The sequence below is a fragment of the Carlito syrichta genome, unplaced genomic scaffold (assembly GCF_000164805.1).
Source record: "Carlito syrichta isolate Samal-C Ts95f unplaced genomic scaffold, Tarsius_syrichta-2.0.1 Scaffold316275, whole genome shotgun sequence".
Lineage (NCBI taxonomy): Eukaryota > Metazoa > Chordata > Mammalia > Primates > Tarsiidae > Carlito > Carlito syrichta.
Window position 1 is genome coordinate 348,015 of NW_007260371.1, and position 23,069 is coordinate 371,083.

At 38.4% G+C, this 23,069-nt stretch overlaps 1 protein-coding gene across 1 annotated transcript in view; it reads right to left on the reverse strand.

Moving 5' to 3' along the window:
• Positions 1–23,069, reverse strand: part of TRAPPC9 (trafficking protein particle complex 9) — a 586,383-nt gene that overhangs the window by 117,516 nt on the left and 445,798 nt on the right. Inside the window, exon 18 of the mRNA XM_021706983.1 lies at positions 21,629–21,771. Coding sequence (XP_021562658.1) covers positions 21,629–21,771 — 143 coding nt within the window. The remainder of the gene's footprint in view (positions 1–21,628; positions 21,772–23,069) is intronic.

Sequence of the window (23,069 nt, forward strand, 5' to 3'; positions counted from 1 at the left end):
AATTCTGGCTACTTGGAAGGCTGTGGCGGAAGGATCGCCGGAGCACAGCAGGTCAAGGCTGCGGTGGCCAGGAGCGGCCACTGCATTCCAGTCTGGGCTACAGAGTGAGACTCCAACTCAAAAAAATAAATAAATAAATAAGAGAATAGAAAGACATATAAGCCGGACTCGGTGGCTCAGCCTGTAATCCTGCACTTTGGGAGGCTGAGGTGAGTGGACTGCCTGAGTCTGCGGGTTCAAGACCTGCCTGGGCAACTTGGTGAGACCTCATCTCTACAATAAATAAAAAAAATTAGCCGTGTGTGGCAGCATGCGCCTGTAGTTCCAGCTACTTGGAAGGCTGAGGTGGAAGGATGGCTGGAGCCCAGCAGGTTGAAATTGCAGTGGCCATGACAAAGTGAGATCCAACTCAAAAAAAAAAAAAAAAAAGAAAGACATATAACAAGAAAACACTATTCAGAAAATACTGGAGTATTATATTAATATCAGACATTTCAGAGTATACTTCAAAGCAAGTAAAATCAGCAGTGATAAAGAGGGACATGATATAATGGTAAAAGCATTAATTTCCCAAGCATACACAATAATTATTATTGAATATGCACCTAACTATAGAGCTTCAAAAGAGATGAAGTAAAACAAAATTAAAAGGATAAATGGGCAAAACCACAATTATAGCTGGAGACTTCAAACTCTTCTCTCAATAATCAATAGACAACATAGACATACAACCAGCAAGGATATAAAAGAAATGCACACCACCATCAACCACTTCAATCTGAATGATACTTAGTGAACACTCCCCTCAATAATAGCAGAATACACACACTTTACAATTACACAGCAACATTCACCAAGATGAATCATATTCTAGGTTATGAAAAAAGTCTCAAACAAATTTAAAAGAACAGAAAGCATACAAAGTATTTTCTCAGCCCCAAAGAGGATTAACCTAGAAATCAAAGGCAGAAGGAAATCTAGAACACCTCCAAATATTTAGAAATTAACCAACACATTTGAAAATCATCCGTTGGTCAAAGAGAAAGTCTCAGTAGAAATTATAAAATACTCTGAAGTGAACAATAACAAAGTACACTATATCACAATTCGGTGAATGGAGCTAAAGTAGTGCTTATAGAAAAATCTATAGCATTAAATTATCATATCAGAAGAGAAGAAAGGTTTCAAATCAACAAGCTTCCATCTTAAGAATCCAGAAAAAGAAGAAAGACTCAACAAGCACAGGAAAGAAATAATTAAGAGCAGAGATGAAAACAGAAAAATCAATAAACTACAAACCTGATTCTTTAAAAAGATCACTATACTTGATAAACTTCTAGCCATAATGACAAAGGAAAAAAGACAAGTGATACAAATTACTAGTATCATGAATAAAAGCGGGAACACCACTTCGGTCACCACAGACATCAGAAGGACAATAAGGAAATATTACAAGCAACTCTATTCAAATGAGCCAATTTCTAAAAAGTCACAAACTACCAAAATCCATCTAAGAAACAGGTAGCCTGTAAAGACCCATATGTGTTAAATAAATTATGTTCTTTTAAGAATTATTCTGAAAAAGAAATCTCCAGGTCCAGATTGTTTCCTTATGAATTCTACCAAACATTTCAAAAATAAATAACTCTATACAATCTCTCCCAGAAAACTGAAGCAGAAAGAATACTTCCCAGAACATTTTAAGAGGCTAGCACTATCTAACACCAAAACAAGACAAAGATAGAAGAAAAAACAACCACAAATATCCCTCATCAATATAGAAACAATAATCCTCAACAAAATTTTGATACAAAAAAAGCATTTACCAAAACTCAAATTTCATTCATTGTTTAAAAAAAAAATCAACAAACTAGTAACAGAAAAAAAATCCTTAATCTTAAAAAAAAAAAAAATGGAATGCTAAAAAATACAGAATGCTGATGAATAAAATCAAAGACCTAAATAAACAGAGGCACACAAAGTGTTCACAGATTAGAATATACTTACCATTTTTTCCAAACTAATCTATACATTTACCAAAATTCCAATCAAAATGTTAGAAGGACATTTTGTAGACACAGACTACCTTATCTGAAGATTTATATGGAAAAACAATTCTTAAAAAGGGAAAAAGTTGGAAGACTCTACTCAATTTAAGACTTATTACAAAAGTACACTAATTAGGACAGTGTAGTATTGGTGAAAGAATAGCCATAAAACATTTTGAAGTGGAATAAAGAATCCAAAAACAGAAATACACAGATATAGTCATTTTATTTTCAACGAAGCTAAAGGAGAATTAAAAAATAAATAAACTTAACCTAAGCTTCACAATTTATACAAAAACTATTCAAAACACATATACAAATGCAAAACAAAGCTACAAAATTTTTATAAGAAAACAGAAAAAAAGTATAACCAAAAACAGGATCCATGAAAGAAAAAAATTTGACTCAATAAAATTAAAAATATTTCTCTATGAAAGACATTGCTAGGAGAATTTAAAAATAAGTTATAGAATGAAAGAAAACAGTTACTAATTATATATCAGACAAAGGACTTGTATCTATAATTATGTTAAAAATGTTTAAAACTCAACAGTAAGAAAACAAATAACCTAATTTTAAAATTGGGCAAGAAGTTTTAAAAAGCTAATTCACCAAAAGTCTATAAATACAATAAGCACATGAAGAAATGTTTAATATCAATCACTACTAAGAAAATGCAAATTAAAACCAATTTTGAGGGTTTGAGACCCGCCCAGGCAACTTGGTGAGACCTCATCTCTACAATAAATCAAAAAATTATCTGGGCGTGGTAGTGCGCGCCTGTAGTTCCAGCTACTTGGAAGGCTGAGGTGGAAGGTTCACCGGAGCCCAGAAGGTCAAGGCCACGGTGGCTGGGAGTGTGCCACTGCACTCCAGTCTGGGCATGGACTGAGTGAGACTCCAACTCAAAAAAAAAAACCAATATGGAATATCACCACACACTTATTAAAGTGGTCAAAAAACATTGTTTCAACTGACAGTATCACAAGATGATGAGGAAACAGAGCAAATAGAACACTTAAACACTACTAGTGGGAGTAAAAAATGGTACTGCCACTCTGAAAAATGGCTTGGCAATTTTTTAAACAGTTAAATGAAATATATCATATAACCCAGTAATCCCACTCCTAGGCATTTACCCTAAAGAAATAAACACTTAAGTTCACAAAAATCACTTTACATGAGTATTTCTGCAGCTCTATTCACAGTCACAAAAAACTGGGAACAACCCAAATGTCCTTCAAATGGTAAATGGGTACACAAGCCATGGTACACCTATATAATGGAACGCTACTTGGCAAGAAAAAGGATCAAACTGTCAGTAGACTCAACAACATGGACAGATCTCAAAATCATAATGCTGAATGAAAGAAGCCACTCTCAAAAAGTAACATATGGTATGATACCATTTATATAAGATTCTGGAAAAGTCAAAACTAGAGGGATGGAGACCAGAACAGAGGTTGCCGCAGATTAGGGGTGAATGCAGAGTATGATAATAAGGGGCAGCATGATGAAGTTGTGGAGGGTAATGGAACTGTTCTCTATCCTGATTGTGGCAGATACACCAGTCCATCACGTTAGAACTCATAAAAGTGTGCACCAAAAAATCCATTTAACTATTGTTAATTTCTAAAATATTTAGATCAATGCAATTAAAAAACAAATATCCCAATGAGTTTGAAGGGCCACAGTGCATAAAGTTTGCTCCAATACCAGTTTTGTTGCTTATCAGCTGTAGTATTTTCAGCAAGTCCTTTAATTTCTCTGAGTCTCGGTTTCTCCAGTCCTCAGTGGAGATAACAGTGGCTATGTCATGGGATTATTAGTAGGGTTCGGTGAAACAAAGTAAGTGAAAGTGCTTTATAAAACTACAAGTAGAACACCACCATAAACATGATGGGTGGTGATTACTATTAGCTTGGTTGCTGTCCGTGGAGCTACAAAACCTGCCAGTCAATTACTCAATATTGACTCAGCTAAAAATGAGTACAGGAAATTCACACGTCAAGGTCTGAGTGCGTCTAAGAGTCAGACTAGAAATTAAGTGGGGCTCTTTTTCTCCAAGTCTGGTCAATAATTTCCAAAGCCTCCCAGGGTCCAATCATAAATGTTTGGGTATTCCCAGGAGTATGGCAAAGTGAGTGAACACAAAATGAAAACAGGCAGTAAGGGTCACGTATACTTTTGGCCAAATTAATATGGTCTTTTAAAATTCTATAAACCTGTCTCTTTTCTTTATCTGTCTTCCTTGCAGAAAGAATTGGTAGCCAATAAGAGGCTGGAGAGCTTTCTTGTCTTAAGAAAGCCAGGGTGACTAATTCATTCCGAAATCCAGAAAAACATAGAACTAAGAATCAGAATGTTTTCTGGTGATATAATCTCACTTTTACCTCTGCCACACTGAGTTATGAAGCCTCTGAATCTCATCAAAGACTATGAATGATTGTCCATCTACTAGATTGGAGTTTCTCAGATGTAACTCACGAGCCACCAAAAACAAATCCCTCAGCTCTAGACAACAACACTCAATGAATCAAAACCTCTGGATGATGCCTAGGGACTCTAATATTCTGTGGGTTTGGGTTTCATTATACAAGCTGAACCTAAAGAGTTGGAGGGAGCTCAAATCTTGATTGAGAAAAACACAAGTACACAGCAATAACACATTAAGCCAATATCATTGGCAACCATCAGGGAGGGTTTCTAAAAGGAAATGACTCCTGCACTCACTGAAGGAACCACAGGCTTCCCAGAAGACCTATTGAGGGGTGGGGGAGCTCTGGACAGTATGAACACTGTGTGCAGAGACCTCCAGCTGAATCACCACAGCTTGTTTGGGAGAACTTCTAGGATCTTCCTCACAGGAGTAAGGAAGCATGTGTGGTATAGTGGAAGTTAGGGGAAGTGCAGGGTGGTGAAGAGGGAGACAAGAGAGATGGCCTGGGTCAGATTATGAGAAGGCTTGTGTGCCAAACTCTAGAGCCAGAACTTGACCTATGGACGATGGGACTCACTGAAGGACCCTAAGAAAAGAAGGGGAATGGTCATGCATGTGTTTTAGAATACTTTGGCATATATTTAGAGGAAGACTGAAAAGGAAGAATTTGAAGGTAAAGTGATTTCAAAGAGTTGTCACAACTATCTAAGAAAGCAATGAAGAGGCTTGTCCTAGAGGATAAAGGTAATAGTCAACACATGGCTATTAGAGAAGAAAGGACAAGTTTGGTGGCAGATGGAAACATAGGAGCATTTCTCTATCAGTGACTGATAAGCAACCCAGTCTTTATGAAGGGTCTCTGAAGCTTCACACTGAAGGCAGAAAGGGTGTCCGTTTCTAACTTTTTAATTAATAAATTTTAAATATAATTTTTAAAATATTCCCTTAGGAGAAACGATTTGGAATGACTATAATTAAAAAGACAAATGCATAACAAATATTGGCAAGAATGTGCAGAAATCAAATACTCATAGGCTGTGAGAATATAAAATGGTGCAACCACTTTGGAAGACAATCTAGAAGTTCTTTAAACATTCAAACCAAGAGTTTAAATGTTGGCCCAGCAATTCCACTCTTAGGTTTATGCCCAACCACATACATCCACACAAAAACGTAAACGTGAATGTTCATAATAACATTATTTATAATAACCAAAAAGTATAATCAATCCAAATGTCCATCAACTAATAAAATGATTAACAAAATGTGTTATATCCATACAACAGAATATTATTCAGCAATACAAAAAAATTGTACAAGATCCATTGTGGTTGAATCTTGAAAACGTCATGCTAAGTGAAAGAAGTCAGTCACATATTATTTGCTTCCATTTATATGAAATATCTAGAATAAGCAAATCTATAGAGACAGAAAGTAGATTAGTGGTTACCTAGAGTCAGGGATTACAGTGGGGGGAAAGGGAGTGAGAGCTAATGGGCACAAGGTTTCTTTAGGGAGGATGAAAAGTTCTAAAATTAGCTTGTTGTGATGGTTGAACAAGTCTGAGTATACTAAATTATACAGTTCAAGTGGGCAAATTATATGGTATATAAATTATATTACAGTAAAGCTATTTAAAAAGAAAGAAACCATTTGAGATCCTGAGTGTACAGGAAGCAAGAACACCCAGGAATTGGTAGAGATCAGAATATGTTCATGATAGTCACACATTGTTTTATCTCTCATTGACCAACATTCTGCACCATAGTGGTTTGGATGCAAAGACAGTTTAAGTTCTGTTAAATTGTCTAATTTGTACTTATAATTGATCATTTGTTTAAAAAAAGAGCCATGAAGAATACATGTTAATGAGGGTCATAAAAATGATTCTGCAATTGTGCCTCCAGGTGACTGTCACCAGGTCTGTGAGTTTTATTCAGCTAGTCAAAATTCATTTATAACACATCAAGACATGTGTAGACCTTCAAACAGACAATGTTAAAAATATAACATTATTATGACTATGTCCGATTTAGCTTTTCATTTTCTGGGAATTAAGACAATCCAAATTCACAAAAGATTATTTGTAGAAAACTACTTACAAATAACCTGGAATCATGTTTCACGTGTCATCTTTGGAAATTAAACTCCACAATAATTAAACAAATCAGCTGAACTTTAAAAAATACAAAATGCAAAAATTCCAAATGTAAGGTTGAAAAGAAACTCTGACCAATTGTCGATACTGAACAATTTTCTTTTCAACCTATACTCAATCCCCAAACCAAATGTGACATACTCATTTTTAACTGATGGTTATAAATCAGTCCTTTAAATATACTAGTATATAGCACTTATTAAACAGAAAAGCTAAATCTGTCTTTAAATAATATTAATACTATTTTAAAATAAACTTTAACATATAACGTTTGTTAATACATCAATCTAAAATAAAATATGGATCACTTAAAATTATTGATTTTAAGGTCAGACATGGTAGCTCACATCTGTAATAACAGCACTTTGGAAGACTCAGGTGGAAGAATTGCTTGAGCCCAGGCATTCAAGACCAGCCTGGGCAACATAGCAAGACCTCGTCTCTTCAAAAAACTAAAAAATTAGCCAGGCATGGTGGCGTGTGCCTATAGTCCCAGCTACTCGGGGCTGAGGTGGAAGGTTCCCTTTAGCCCAGGAGGTAGAGGTTGTGGTGAGCTGTGATTGTGCCAGTGAACTCCAGCCTGAACAACAGAGTGAGACCCTGACTCAAAAAAAAATTGATTCAAAGCAATTTACTAGTATGCATCAGTAATACATAAAACAGGTCCCCTCAAGATATACCTTGAGCAGAGACAGAAAAATGTGAGATAGTTTACTAAGTGGTGGTACACCTGGAAGGATCACAACTGGGTGACATCTAGAACCAGTGAGCACTAATTATGGACTCAGTGTCAGTCTAGATGAAATATCAATCTGTTCCTGCCATGTGATAGGCTGGGTCCCAGCTCCTGGCCTGTAGAGATCTACAATATGCTTATAATTGGAAAGGCAACAAAAAGTGTGACACAAGCCAACAGGTGAGAGATGGGGTGAAGTAAATACACTGAGTTGTTAAGCTCCCTTCCAACCAGAGTCTAGAAATTGTCTGACTGTGACCATTTCAGGGCACGGTGCTGTTCACAGCTGGCAACACCAGTTCAAACATGTTTTCTCGCCTTCCTTTCTCACAAAAGTAGGTCTCAGAGCAGGTCTCGCAGCATCTCTTCCTGTGTCTTCCCTCGGGTGCTTCTCAAAAGCCTACCATGATCAGTGACTGATGGCATGAGGATGGAGCTGAGGGCAACGCCCAGGACTTCTTGCTAAGCAATGCAGCCTTTTCCTCTTAACAACTATCAGGACAGGATTCACTAGCTGGGTTGTCCCTCCACAGCCTCCACAAGGAAAAGGGTGGTAAGCCCCTTACCTTGCCCTTGAATATTCTTTCTGAGAAGTTCTGAGATGTAAAGCAGTCACTGATGGCAGCATCTGAGTTATAAAATTGCCAAAGTGGGAGCAGGGCCACAGTTTGCGTCATTGACCCAGCCTGGTTTGGCCATGCACTTACCCTGGAGAAGTGAGGGACAGCTCTCAAGAGGGATAGTGAGGCACAGCTCTCAAGAGGAATATCATCCTTCACATTCATTTATCTTAGCCGCCAGTCTTCTCATGGCCTTCTTCATCTCATCCACATTAAATGTCTCATTATAGACACACAGTGGTTTTGTTAAAAAAAAAAAAAAAACCTTGAAAATTGATCAGATTTTTAAAAATTATAAAGTCTTAATTTGGCACTTACAATAATTTCTTTCAATATTTATTTTCCAAATATCCTACCCACAGACTGGAATTTTTTATATCCCAGTAGGGAAGGCTGGGTGCACAGAATTTTCCTGTGTGTGTGTGTGTGTGTGTGTGTGTGTGTGTGTGTGTGTGTGTGTGTGTTTAAACAACCTCTTGCAAATCTAAATTGTTTCAAAATAAATGGAAAAAGTTACATGGGTCTGAATTAAACCAAAAGAATCTGAAAACTATTTCTATTTTTAGTTGTCTAAGGAGAAAAAGAAGAAAAAAGAGGTTTTTGCCTACAGTTCTATAACTTCTTCCAAGGTTTAGAAACATAATGGAATTGGAAAATATTTCCCCCTCTAGAAATACACTTATCATGGAAAAAAAAAGGAAAGTCTTAAATCCTTGATACTCCAGAAGATCATCAGTAGAATTCCCCATTTCCACACTAGGTCAACACAGTTTAATATCACTTCTATGGTACAAATATGGTGCTTTTGCTATAAGAACAAGATTTTAAAATTAGAATGTTGATGTCTTGACTAATGTTGTCAAGACATCACAAGATAAATGAGCAATTTCCCAGTTTATCATGCATATAAAAAGAAGTATAGTGAGCAGAGACTAGGAGGGAAAATCACATGTATGAATAAAATTATATAAATAGAAAAATCATGCCAAATATTTCATATTCATTTATACTATGTACTTATTAAACTAGCAAAAGATTTTAAAAACTGTTTCTTTAAAACAATCTTCCTCTTCTCTGTATGTGACATCTCTGTTTTCCCAAATTCTCAGGACAAAAGCCTTGGAATCACCAACCTCCCATGAAATAGCAATTCTTAGCCTATGTACTGGTCTTTCAAAGTACACCCACAAGAACCTGATCAACAAATACTATTACTACCCCAGAGTTACTACAACATGATTGATACCTGCTGCTCTCTTTGCCCCTGTAGTGAATTCTCCCACAGTGCTCTGTTGTTCTTCCTAGTACTTATATCACCTACTACATTGGTATCTGTTGTCTATACCACCTGGCATTTTTATTTTTATGCTTCTTGCCTATCTTTCCCCACTGAAATATAAGCTCTTTGAGAGCATGAACTTAGCTTTATTCACTGCTGTGTGTTCAACAGTAGGACAGTGCTTGGCACAAAATAGGGTGCAAAAGATATTTGTTCCAGGGAAAGAGGAAAGAAAGAATGGAGGGAGAGAGGACTCAATGCTGGTGAGGCTGCAGAGAAACATGTACATTCACACAAACGTAATTGCACTATATACTGATAATTTTTGATAGGCAATTGAAAATTATACACTAAAGTCTATAAATTACTTATAACTTTTGTATGTACTTATTTATTATTTTTATACCATGAATAATGAATCAAAATTTTAATTGTAACAGTTATAGCAACTAAATTTGCAGAATGCTTTAAACTTTACACTTTTAGATTTTTATGGTTAAAAAAAATTAGTTCCACCGGGTTCAGAGGCTCACACACGTAATCCCAGCACTTTGGAAGGCAGAGACAAGCAGATTGCTCGAGCCCAGGAGTTCAAGACCAGCCTGGACAACACAGCAAAACCTCGTCTCAAAAAAATTAACCAGGCATGGTGGCGCACACCTGTAGTCCCAGTTACTAGGGATGCTAAGACAAAAGGATCGCCTGAGCCCTAGAGGTACAGCCTGGGTGAGAGAATGAGATACCTAACTAAAAAAAAAAAACAAAAAATAGTTTCTAATCTCATACCAGATACTAAGAAGAAATGAAAGATAGATGAATAATCTCAATGTAAAATTATAAATATATTAGCAAAAAATTAAGAAGAACATTTATATAATCTTAAATAGGGGAAGTTTTTCAAAAACATATATGAAATCCAGAACTCAGTAAGAAAAAAGTGAAAATTTTTCTAAAAATAATATATACAGCAAAATGTTACCAAAATAATTTGTATTAAAATACAAATATAATTATAATAAAATACAAAAGACAGATTAGGATAAGGTTAAAATACAAGCATGTAAAAGTTCCTGGAGATCAATTTTAAAAGATGAATAAAAATTTTAAAATAGGCTAAAATTATGTGTAAGAGAACAGACAGAAGAAATACAAATGTTCAATAAACATATACAAAGATATTTTACCTTACTTAAAATTAAGAAAAAATTAAAGTTATAAATAACAGTAAGATATCGCACATCCATAAAACTGCAAACAATGAAAATGAATGGTATATTCAGTGATGTCTATGACAGGTAGAAATTAGCATTCTCACTCAGGAGTGTAAACTGTGGAGGAAAATTCCATAACGTATATTAAAATTAAATTCTTAGAGTTTATATTAGAAAAAGCACCCCACATATGCACAAGGACTTAGGTACAAAGGAAAGTTAAGTACAAAACTTCTTGAATAGCAAAATATTAAAAACAATATTTGAGATATTTATCTCTAAACAGAGAAGTAGTTAAGATATTTAAGACATTATGGTACATCTACATGATGGAAGAGTATGTAATCTGTAAATAAATAAGGAGACCCATATGTGTTGATATGGAAAGATGATCAATATGTATTATATATTATATATTTTTTAATTTGCAAAAGATTAAGATTTTTAAAGTAATAGCAACAAATATTGCATTTATTTAGATGAGTAAGTAATTTGGAAAAAATTTGTATCAAACTTAATAATAGGTGTCTCTGTGAGATAACATTGCAACAGACACTAATTTTCTACTTACCATATTTCCACAAGACATACATTTTGTATAATGAGTTTGAATGACTTTGGCTTTCAGAAGACAGAAGTGGGGGAGAAAACATATTGTTTTATATAATCTTCCTACTATTTTTAGGCAAGGAAAAGCAGGGCTCAGAGCATCTGAGAGACCCATTCAAGACAGGAACTAGAGATGCATGGCCTCCCATTTCAAATCCTTTCTTCCCTCCACAAATCAAGGTTCTCTGTCATTCAGTCATTCGCTATGTCCCTACCATGTGCCAATAATCTCAGAGATTTACTTAAAAGGGAGAAACAAAGAAAAGATGTTGCTCATAACACGTGTACAAAGCCTGAAAACAAGAGGGAAAGACAATATCAAGTCCCATGTACTGCATACTTGCTACATGCCAGGCTCTGCTTTAAACACTCAATGTACAGTTTCTTAATTTAATCCTCCCAATATCCCTATAAGAAGTTCCACTTTATGAAGATTCTGTACCTTGTCCAACATGGTAGAGCTGGGGTTCCAACACAAGTCAGTCTGCCTCCAAAACCCATTTCCCTCACGTCCTGGCTCTGCTGCCTTCTGCTGGTCAGTCCATGGCTCCCCTGTGACTAGGGAGCTCATGCAGCCATGTACAATGCCAGGCTAGTTATACCTCCTCACTACACCCTAACCCCTCAGCTATAAAATGGGTTAGTATGTTTTCTAGCCCACACGTCCTACCATGTCACATGTACAAGGCAGACAGCTTAAGCCTACCATGAGCCTCTGAGGAAGGTGCTATGATTACCTCACTTTGCAGAGGGGCATTGTAAGTATAGAATGGCGGCAAAACCTAAAAAAAAAAAAACACTTAATAGGAGGGCAAACAGATTTCAGGAAGAGCAGAGCAAGAGTGTCTAGCAACATGCCTGACACTTAGTGCATGCTCAGTGATGATCCTTTATACACACTAAGAAAACAAAACAATGCCACAAAAACATGCATATATAGAGCCAACCAGGTCACAGAGAAGAATGGAAACTGCTAATATCCTAGACAATGAGACTCTAAGTTGAATTGATAATCAATGCTTTGATGGAAAGACAATGCTGCTCTGGGGTACCTGGTAGGCAGGTAAGGGCCAGGTAAAGCTCCAGCATGTCACATTAGCATTAGTTGGGTTCCACTCTGATACACTGCCTCACTGCTCAGTGCACTCCTCCAAGAACTGTACCTGGGCTCCAAACTGCTCACTTCTCCCTGTACTGAACTGCCCCCCTGCTCAAGCTACTCCTGGTCGTAGGGAAAGGAAACCATACTTCTCTCCCATGTATCAAAACAAAAAACTCTTATTTTGCTTCCTCTTATTGACTACTCAATGCAAATGTAGGTGTTCTTCTTTCAAAGCTCCTGCCACACATTGCTCATATTCCAGCTATAACACTGTCTTTCTTCGACAGTTCAATTCACTATTGACTGCTTATTTTGCTATGTGCTGCCCATACAACGGTGAGTCACAGAGTGCTTGTCTTCAGAGAGCTGACAAGAAGGTGGGAAGGAAGGCCAACAAACAGGGCTTTCAGATCTGCTGAGGTAAATGATATCCTAAGGAAGTCCTAGAGCCAGCCAGCTGCTGCAAAGCCAGTTGTGTTTACAGGACTGACTCATCCCTTTGTCCCTAGAATCTGGTTCACAACAGAGTGTGCACATACACAAATACAAAAGAAAAATGATAACCACTGATTTTCAGTTATCTTCCTTGTGTCAGACACTCAACCAAATTTTTAAGACACTTTCTAGATAGTTTTTACACTTAAAATTTCATGACCCTATAGGAGCAATGCCATCTCCATTTCAAGATGAGGGAAACGTGATGCTTAACAAAATGTGAATGACTTGCTTAAGACCACAGTGCAAATAAGGAGACTCAAAATTTGAAATCAGATACAGGCACATTTGGCTCTAAGTCCTAGTACTCACCTCAATTCTAAATTCTTGTTAAATTTAAAACCAATTTAACAAATAAATATAGCAGCTTGGAAAAGATCAGCCATGATAAAACTCAACATTAAATAGGCCCTTCTTACACATCTGTGAATACATGCTCCCTACAGGGGTGAGCTGTCCCCGCCCCATGGGGGAAATAAATAACTGAGGGTAAGTGCCATGGTCTCAAGTGACATGGTTTCTATCAATAACATAATAACTATTACACCCCACGCCCTTCTCAGAGGAGTGTATTTTCCACATAGCTCAGGGTAGAAATGTCTAAGATTGGATCATTTATTGTAACAGGCTAGAGAGAAATTGCTCCTCAGAAGAGAGGGAAACTCAGCATTCAGACAGGGACAGCTTGGCCTAATCCATTTCAATCTAGTCCCTAACAACATTACCAGGCAGCTCTGTGTAAAAAGCAAAACTCAAAGGTAATTGATCTTCTAAATAAAAGTCAACTGAGACCTGTATACTCCCCAGAGGGAGAATGGTAAAAAAAATAAATAATGAGGATTCCACTTTACATCTATATTATGCTTTGGTGTTTAGGAAAAAACTGCCCCCTCTATTGTTTAATTTAATTCTCTTATCACCCTGATGAGGTGAGCAGAGCTGAAATAATAACTCTCCTTCCAATGAGGGACAGGAAGTTGAATCTGGGAGAGACAAAGACACTCGTCCAAAAGCACGTTTCCTACAAAAGGTGTGAGTGGCAGAACAGACACTAGAACCCAGGTCTCTCGGTTTCCAGGTCAGAGGAAGTATGGCAGATAGCTTCAATTTGGGTGTCAAAAGGCCATAATTCAAATTGCATCTCTTCCACTCAATGTGCAATACAAAGCAAGTGATTTAACATCTCCAGATAGTAATACCAACTTTAAAGGGTTCTCTGAAGTTTAAATGAGATGCTAAACAAAGCACACCTAGGTTACTCTCTGGAATCCACTAGGCCCTGAATAAATAAGATTTCTCCTTCCCCTTTTTCTTCTAGAGAACTATCATTTTTTTTTTAAATGCCAATAAGAAAAACTACAGAAATTACCAATATTAATGAGAGGAGCAGACACAGAGACTATCCCAGGAGCAAATAATCCATTTGTATTTTGGTTTCACAACAGTATATAGGATTCTGTTTATGCCGACAGTAAAGTGATCTTTTGATGTATATTTGGCTGCTATTTGCACCATAATCAGCCTGAATCTCGCACAGGCTCTAACTGACATGTATGTGGTCTTCTTCGCTGTCCATGCTGCTGTGGTCTGGAAGTCTGGACATTTAGATGCTGGTCTTGTCACCAGCAAGCTGTAGGAACCTGAGCAAATCAGATAACCTCTCTGGGCCTCATCTGTAACGCAAATGTGTTGAAACGGACCATCTCTGGGAGTGCCTATAACTCTAACATGGCACCGATGCTAAAAGAAAAATCTTCACCTGTGAGAAAAATGAAAAATAATAAATTCACAGTATACCGTGGCACATGACTTCAATAAACTGCAAAAGGTAAGTGTTCAAACTGCATACTAATTCTGCTGTATTCCAAGCTTGCAATTTACAGGGGTCTCTGTTAAGAAAACTAAAACTATGTATATTTATATCTACATAGATATAGGCATATATGATGAGAGAGGTAAAGTAGGGCAGGGGTAGGGGTAGAGGCAAGAAGTCATTCCTTTTACACACACACACACACACACACACACACACACACACACACACACACACACACACTGAATAAATGCAGCGTTGGTATTTTACATCCAGTTACTCCTAAGTCATCAGTGGTTGCCTACCACGGGGCCAGGTGCTGGGTCCTGAGATACAGAGGTTAATGAACAACCTGGCTCCAGCTCTGGGCTCCACAGATCTCAGAATCTAGTGGGGAGCCAGAAACACAATGTTAACACTTTCCCTATTTCTCCCATTGGTCCTTGGTGAGTGGTGAACTCCTACTCATTCTTCATGAATTAGTACAATGTTTCATATTTTGTGATGGTTTTCCAGACCTCTCCAGTAAAAATTAAGTGTTCTTTCAAACTGTATATATGTTTTTATATATAAGCATCAAAAAATGTAAGTCAAGATATAATATACATACAATGAAATACACAAATCTGAAGTTTGATGAGGTCTTACATTTGTCTACAACCCTGTAGTTATATGCAATATTTCATCAAGTCAGAAAGATACTCTCTTCTTTCTAGGGTGACCAAACTGTCCTGGTTTGTCAACGACTGAGGGCTTACCCAGGGTGGGGGAATTTCAGAGCTAAAATCTGAAAAATCCCAAGCATATTGAAGAGTTGGTAGCCCTAATTACTTCCCAGTTAATTCCTGCCCCAACCTACCTTAACCCAGAGTTGGCTACTGTCCAGGTTTCTTTTATCGCAAAATAGATTTTCTTGTTCAGGAAATCTGTATAAGTGGACTCATATAGATGTTTTATTTTGTGACTCAATTCCTTTGATCAAGTATTATGATTCTGAGCTTATCCCACATTATTGCTCATACATGTAGTTAATTTTATTTCATTCCATTGTATGGATATACCACACCTTGTTTATTCATTCACCTGTTGATGGGGATTTAGGATTGTTTACAGTTTTAGAGTTATTAAGAATAAAGCTGTTATGAAAATTCTAGCAGGAGTCTTTTTGTGGATATGGATTCTTATTTCTCTTGTGTAAATATCTAGAAATGAAATTGCTGGATCACTGGGAAAGTATATGTCTTAATTCATGAGGAAATGTCTGACAATTTCTAAAGTGATTATACCATTTTACATTTCCACAAGTAATTTATGTGAATTCATTGTTTCACACTCTCATCAAGATTTTTTTTTTTTAACTTTTAGGCATTCTACTGGATATACTCATACAGTAGTACCTATCTGTGGTTTTAATTTGCATTTCTCTACTGATTAATAATGTTGATCACTTTTCAGGTGCTTGTATGTCATTTGAAAAATATCTGCTCAAATCTTCTACCATCTTTTTTGCCTTTTTAGTATTTTACAACCTCATAGATGAGACACAAAATATTTGTTACATAAATATATTGCAAATACTTTATCCCAGTGTATAACTTGTCTTTTAATGACCTAAAGTTTTTAATTTTGATGAAATTCATCTTATCAACTTTTTATTTTATTGTTAGTAGTTTCTGACCTCATCTAAAAATCTTTGTCCCCCAAAATCAAGAAGCTACTCTGCTACATTTTCTTTGACAAGGCTTATAGTTACAGTTTTTACATTTAGGCCTAAAGTCCATCTCAAATGAATTCTGGAAAATGATGGTATATTCAGGTAAAGGTTCTTTCTTTTTTCCCCAAATAGATATCCCATTGTTTTAGTACCATTTGTTAAAAGACTTTTCAATTGGTTTTGATCTTGTTGAAAATCAACAGAAGACTTAAGACTATATGATTTTAAGACAATGTAAAGTTATAGTGATCAAGAGAGTATGTTATTGGTGTAAAGACAGACAAAGAGATCAACAGACTATAACAGATAGTTCAGAAATAGATCCAATTATATCTCTTCAGTTGATTTAGACACAAATGTTGAAATTTCCAGCTATAATGATGACATTGCCTATTTCTCTCTTCAGTATACCAGTTTTATTTTGAAGCTATGTTTTAAAATACATTTGCAGCCGGGCTCGGTGGCTCAGCCTGTAATCCCGGGCTTTGGGAGGCTGAGGTGAGTGGATTGCCTGAGCCTGCGGGTTCGAGACCCACCTGGGCAACTTGGCGAGATCTCATCTCTACAATAAATCAAAATCTAGCCGGGCGTAGTAGCATGTGCCTGTAGTTACAGCTACTTGGAAGGCTGAGGCAGAAGGATCACCAGAGCCCTGCAGGTCGAGGCTGCAGTGGCCGGGAGCGGCCACTGCACTCCAGTCTGGGCGACAGAGTAAGACTCCAACTCAAAAATAAAATAAAATAAAATAAAATAAAATAAAATAAAATAAAATAAATTTGCATTTGACTGTTATATACTTCTTATGACTTGATCCTTCTATCATTAAAAATTTTCCACTCTTTTTTTCTCTTAAAAATTTGATTGCAGCCGGGCTCGGTGGCTCAGCCTGTAATCCCGCGCCTTTGAGAGGCTGAGGTGAGTGGATTGCCTGAGCCCGCGGGTTCGAGACCCACCTGGGCAGCAAGACCTCATCTCTACAATAAATCAAAAAATCAGCCGGGCGTGGTAGCACATGCCTGTAATTCCGGCTACTCGGAAGGCTGAGGCGGAAGGATCACCGGAGCCCAGCAGGTCAAGGCTGCGGTGGCCAGGAGCGGCCACTGCACTCCAGTCTAGACGACAGAGTGAGACTCCAACTTAAAACAAAATCAAAAAAACTTTGATTGCTTGTTATTAATATACCCAAATCAACTTACTAATTATTAGTATTTGCATGACATGTCTTTCCCCATATTTGTGTTTTTACATTATGCACCTAAAAAAGCATATAGTTGGCATCTTGCTTTCTTATACAGTTTGACAATTTCCACTTTTAATGTAGTGTTAAGTCTATTTACACTGAATGTAATTCTTGACACAGCACATTTAAGTCCACCACATTCCTATTAATATCCTATTTAACTATATATTCTGTAAGCCAAAAATGAAATTCTAAGCGTCCCCCCACCAACTGAAAGAATCCCTTCTGAGCCAAGGGAAACCTGAAAAACTAAAATCCAGACTATGATAAGAAGGAGGTCAGATGTGCCTCATTATACCCCTTCCCTTTTGGAGTTTGGGCATTAAAATAGATATCTTAAGACCATAACACAGATGCTGTGGAAATAAGATACTATATTTTACTTATGTCCTTGCCTGTACACTTCTGTCCCCGCTATACCTTGTGATGGTATAGTATCACATGACAAATAGCAGGCCCTACAGGAAATAAAAATATTTTACCTAAAGTATATTTATTTGACATATTTTGAAACAGCCCTGCAAAGCTGTCTTTTGTGTGGACATATTTGCATCTGTACAGAATCCCTATTAACATAGCCAAATCTTTCCCCTTCCAGACCTTCCTGGACCCAGGAGGGATTAACTGAGAATATGACACATTTAAAGTTTGAATAAGAGACATTTGCCATCTACTCTCTAAGGGCTGCCACCTATGTGAGGCTTTAATCTATATAATAAGAACCTTAGCCTCCACAACCCCCTTAACTTAACTCAGATATTTCTTTCTACTTATTTCAGGCCTTTAAACAATAGCTTAACTCTTTCAATCCACTGTCAACTAAAGAAGCCCTGAACCTACCTGTGACTTATAAGCCCCTACCACCCCAACCCCCACTTCAATATGTCCTGCCTCTCCCAGCCAAACCAATGCATGCCTCACATGCACTGATTATGTTCTTGCCTGCACACTTCTGTCTCCCTAAAATGTATGCACCCAAGCTGTAAACCTTGGGCACGTGTTCTTGAGACCTCTTGAGAATGTGCCTCAGGCCTTAATCACTCATATTTGGCTCAGAATAAATCTCTTTAAATATGTTACACAAAAAATAAAAATAAAAAATATATGTTACAGAGTTTGGTTTTTCGTCAATAGTTCCTTGTTCTTTTCTCCTTTTTGGATTAATATTCCAAAAAATATTAAATTTTAATCTTCTATTTTCTCTCTTCCAGCTTATCGTTTATACCTTAAGTGTTGTTCTAGAGTTGACAATATGTATCTTTAGTTTATCACATCCTAACTTCGAATATTATAACAATTTGCATATTAGAATTTCTCTTTCCTCACCCATTCTTTGTGCTTTTTTGTTATGTATTTTAATTTGTATATATGTTATACACCAAAAAACTAAATATTATAGTCAATAGTCTTTTTTTAATTTTTTTTGAGTAGGAGTCTTGCTCTGTCCCCCAAGCTGGAGTGAAGTGGCCTGTGCAGCCTCGACCTGCTGGGCTCAAGTGATCCTTCCACCTCAGCCTTCCAAGTAGCTGGAACTAGAGGCAAGCCCAGCTAATTTTTTTTTAATTTGTTTGTTGTAGAGATGAGACCAGGCTGGTGATGAACCCCTGGACTCAGGTGATCCTCTTGTCTCTACCTCCCAAAGTGCTGGGATTATGGGCATGAGCAACCATACCCGGTGTCAACACTCTTTGAAAGACATTAAGAAATAAGGAAAACAAATCTTTCATATTTATTCACTTATTTACTATTTCTTGGGCTCATCACTCCTTTATATAGTTTTATGTTTCCATTTAGCATTTCAGACTGATGAGCTTATGATAGGCTGGTGAAAAATGAAGATGTGCTCAATCTGTCTCTTAACTCAGTGAGTGCTTATTATGGTACCTGACACTTAGGAGGTGTTGGCTTAAAGAATAAATGAAAGTATTTCCAATATCATCTGGTAAGTGCTTTATAAGAAATACAATTAATATTCAGGGGAACACACAGAAAGACCAACCTACTCTGCCTAGCCACACTCAGGAAAATGTTACCAAAATGGTAATATAAATCATCAAGGAAAAGCAGATCTTTTCCAAAAGGTTAAATGAAAGAATGATAATTTAAGAAAAAGAACAGTTTTAGCAAAAGATGTGTAAAAAGTTCATTGAAGTAAACTGCCTTGACATAGCCTAGTGATGGTGAGATACAAAATGGATTATACACGAAGTATGGCAGCAAAAGGAGCTGAAGAAGGTCTAGGTCAGATCTTTAAGCACCTCAAGTATCACTGGAGGGACTTTGGACTATATCTCATAAGCACCAGGAAAGTTTTTACCAGGGCGGTGGCATGGGAACACGGATATTTAAAGGATCATTCTAGAGCAAACTAGAGGCAGAGAGACCAATAGGGCCGCTCTTCCTACGGCAACAAAGGCATGCAGTGGAATGCAGAAGGCAGAAGACATTTCAGAGGTTCAATCCACAGAACTTGGCGATCAATTAGATTTAAGAATAATGGAAAAGAAGAATTAGAAGAAATCAAACCTGAACTCCAAAAGCAGGGGAAAGAAACGTGTAGAGCAAAAGATAAGAGAGTGAGAGCCACAGGCTATGGGAGTCAGGAACCACATAGCACTTCAGCCAACAACCAGTGCTTCCAAATCTATGTTTGCAGCAGACCACCCAGCAGCATTTTTCTCATCTTAAATTGTCATTTAGGACTGCAGGAGCCATGACGTGAATGCCAGCTATCAATAGGGAGAAGAAAAAAAAAACCTCTGTGACAACCTGTGCCGCTTACAAAAATTATTTATATGGGCAATGGCAGCAGGAGACGAGGGGATGAGAAAGAAACACACACCAGGTTCATGATGGAGCAAATCTAATGCACAGAAAGGGCCCGAAATACTCTAATATTGTCTGGCAGCAGTCCTGGCCAAACCTTCCCCAGGCACAAGTACTTTAGTGCTTTATACAAATTCAAAACAGAGGCGAGCCTTGGCAGGAAAGGCTCTTACTCCAAGGATTGAAAAAGTGATAGATGATGAAATGTGATGCTAAAAGGCCCAGCTAAGCCATTAATTCTTGCTGAAGGCAATGGCTGGAAAGAAAAACAGTCTTTCCTATAATCTAAAACCACACTTATTATTTGGACCTGTATCACTTTAAAGGGATTTTTACGTCAACTTTAACATGGACAACAACATGCCTTCATTTTACACCATGGCATATGGGGACCACTGGTAGAGGGGGTACTGCATGAGATGCCCCTGCCACTCCCCTGTTCAGGGATAGATGGATAATTGTTTAAGAGTAAATAATATGAATCCAGTCCACTCTACCCCAATATGCAAGGCCTGGCTGGACAGGAACACAGGGAAGATCTCAGTGGCAAACAACATCTACATCCCAAAGACTGCTTATGCAAGGACAGAAACCTGAGCTGCAGGGGCTGCCCAGTGAGCTGAAGCTCCATCCACAGCTCTCAGTCTCCCACTTCACCAAAGGTCAAGGTCTTGGATGAGAAACTGTCATTCTCCCAGCTCAGAGAATATCCCTAAAGTCTCTTGCCACTTCTGAGTTTCAAGCAGACAAATTGCCCAGTGTCTTTCTCCCCAGAAAATTAGGCCTGGAAAAGTAAATAAGAAAGAAAGCATTTGTGTGAGAAGAGCTGCCTGGGCAGAAATGCCCTGATGTTCTAGGTACCCAGGAGCTCTGTGAGATGCTAGACTGCCTGGCACTGAAAACAAAGCACTTACCTTACAAGGATGCCAGGAGGGACACAGAAAGAGAGGTTGGGCTCCTCTAGGAGCACAAGACTGTGGCTATCTGCTGAGCCCCCTGCTAACAGGAGAGGTGAACCAGACTGGAGCCGGGCCCAGGCTGAGCAGGAAATGTATCTGCTCAATGAGAATGACACATGAGACACCGCAGTCATTTGCGTGATTACTACGGCACGTTATCATGTGTGAAGCCCATTCACTTACAGTCACCTGAAAAGACAGTTCTCATATAACTTCTGTTTTTCCAATGAAAAACCTAAAGCCTAGAGAAACTAAGCAACTTGACACAATGGCATAGATCTGACAAGAGGCGGACAGAAACTAACACTGAGGTCAGTATTTCAAACCCAGCCCTATCAACTCTAGAACAAGTCTACTGTGCAGCAGTGAGACATTTACCTGGTTGCTGGAAGAGTACTGACTCGGGTGAAAAACACAGATGGTTCCACCTCGACATGCAGCCCCAGGGAGAGGTTCCTGTAATATCCTTCAATGTGGCCCGGGCCTCCGGAGTATTTGAAATTCAGGATCGCTTCCAGGGTCTAAAAAGATATATATAGACATATATTTTTAAAAGATCCGTTAGTACTCCTTAAATTGATCAATGTTCCTTAGCAAAACGCAGATGGCCTCACTTAGGAAAAGTCTGAAGATCATCCCAACCAGTCATTAGCATTAGGCAACTCTCACCCTAAGCTGAAAACTGGCCCCCGGTACCATCTTTCCTATAATGTCCCAAATGTCTACATAATTCTCATCCTGGATAGGCAAATGAAAGGGGTTCCAAAATTTACTCTGTGGTTGGATACAGCATTTTTTAGAGAGGAAAAACACATTTCAATGAGCACCATGAAATGCAGTACATGAAGTAAGGCACGGGGAAGGAAGAGTGCCACCACTGAGGAGGTAGAATGTGGCTCCCAGGTTACCAGTGAGTGAAAGCCGAAAAAGCTCCATCCTCGTGACTCTTCCTTGAACCTATATGAGAGATGAGATCACAGGGCAACCTGGCCCATTCCAGGAGGGACAGGGTGCCACACCATCTCCCCAACAGCAGAGCACAGGATATAGAGGTGCCAGCCACCATTCAGGAGGGCAGGAAGGAATCAACTCAATGTTTATGAATTCCTAAAGGCTGAGGAGGGGCTCACTTGATAATGAAGACCCCAGTGCCCCAGCCCAGACCCCCAGAGGGCAGTTCCCACCCACTCCCAGGCTCCTCTCCATGGATCTTCCCTGGGTGCTCACAAAAAGAACTGGTGTGAGGGCAGGAAAGCAGAGATAGCCTCCCTCGGTGGTATGGGTATGGAGGAGAGGGTAGACCACCACTACAAGAAAGGCAAGACACTGAAACTCCAGCCCAGTGCGATCCCCACCCAGGCCCTCCTTTCCTATGAAGCAAAATCTTAAGTAGCTGGAGGAAGAGCAGCATTCCCCAGGCACAAATACAAGGGTGAAGCCTCACTCCAGGAGGCAGCCCTGAGCCAGGATTCCACACCACTGGACCAGAAGTATCCTGCCACTAGGGTAGGGGTAGGAAATCGCTCACACCCAGCACCCACCATGCTACTGGGGCAGAATGGGATGCTGTGGGCAGCAGGGGCAGGAGTGCTGAGAAAGTTGCACAGGCCAGACCCAGCCACACAGCATTTGAGGCTAAGGAGGGATGAACACAACAGGGAACCACACTGCTAAGAAAGAAACAGGGATGTGAGAAGACCCCACCCGTGGTGCTGGCATGTAGGAGGGCTGAGGATGGAGGAGAACATTACCGAATCTCAGTAGCCCCTACTTTCTTCGCGTTACTTGTCCCTAGGACAGGGTAACACTGGGGGAATCT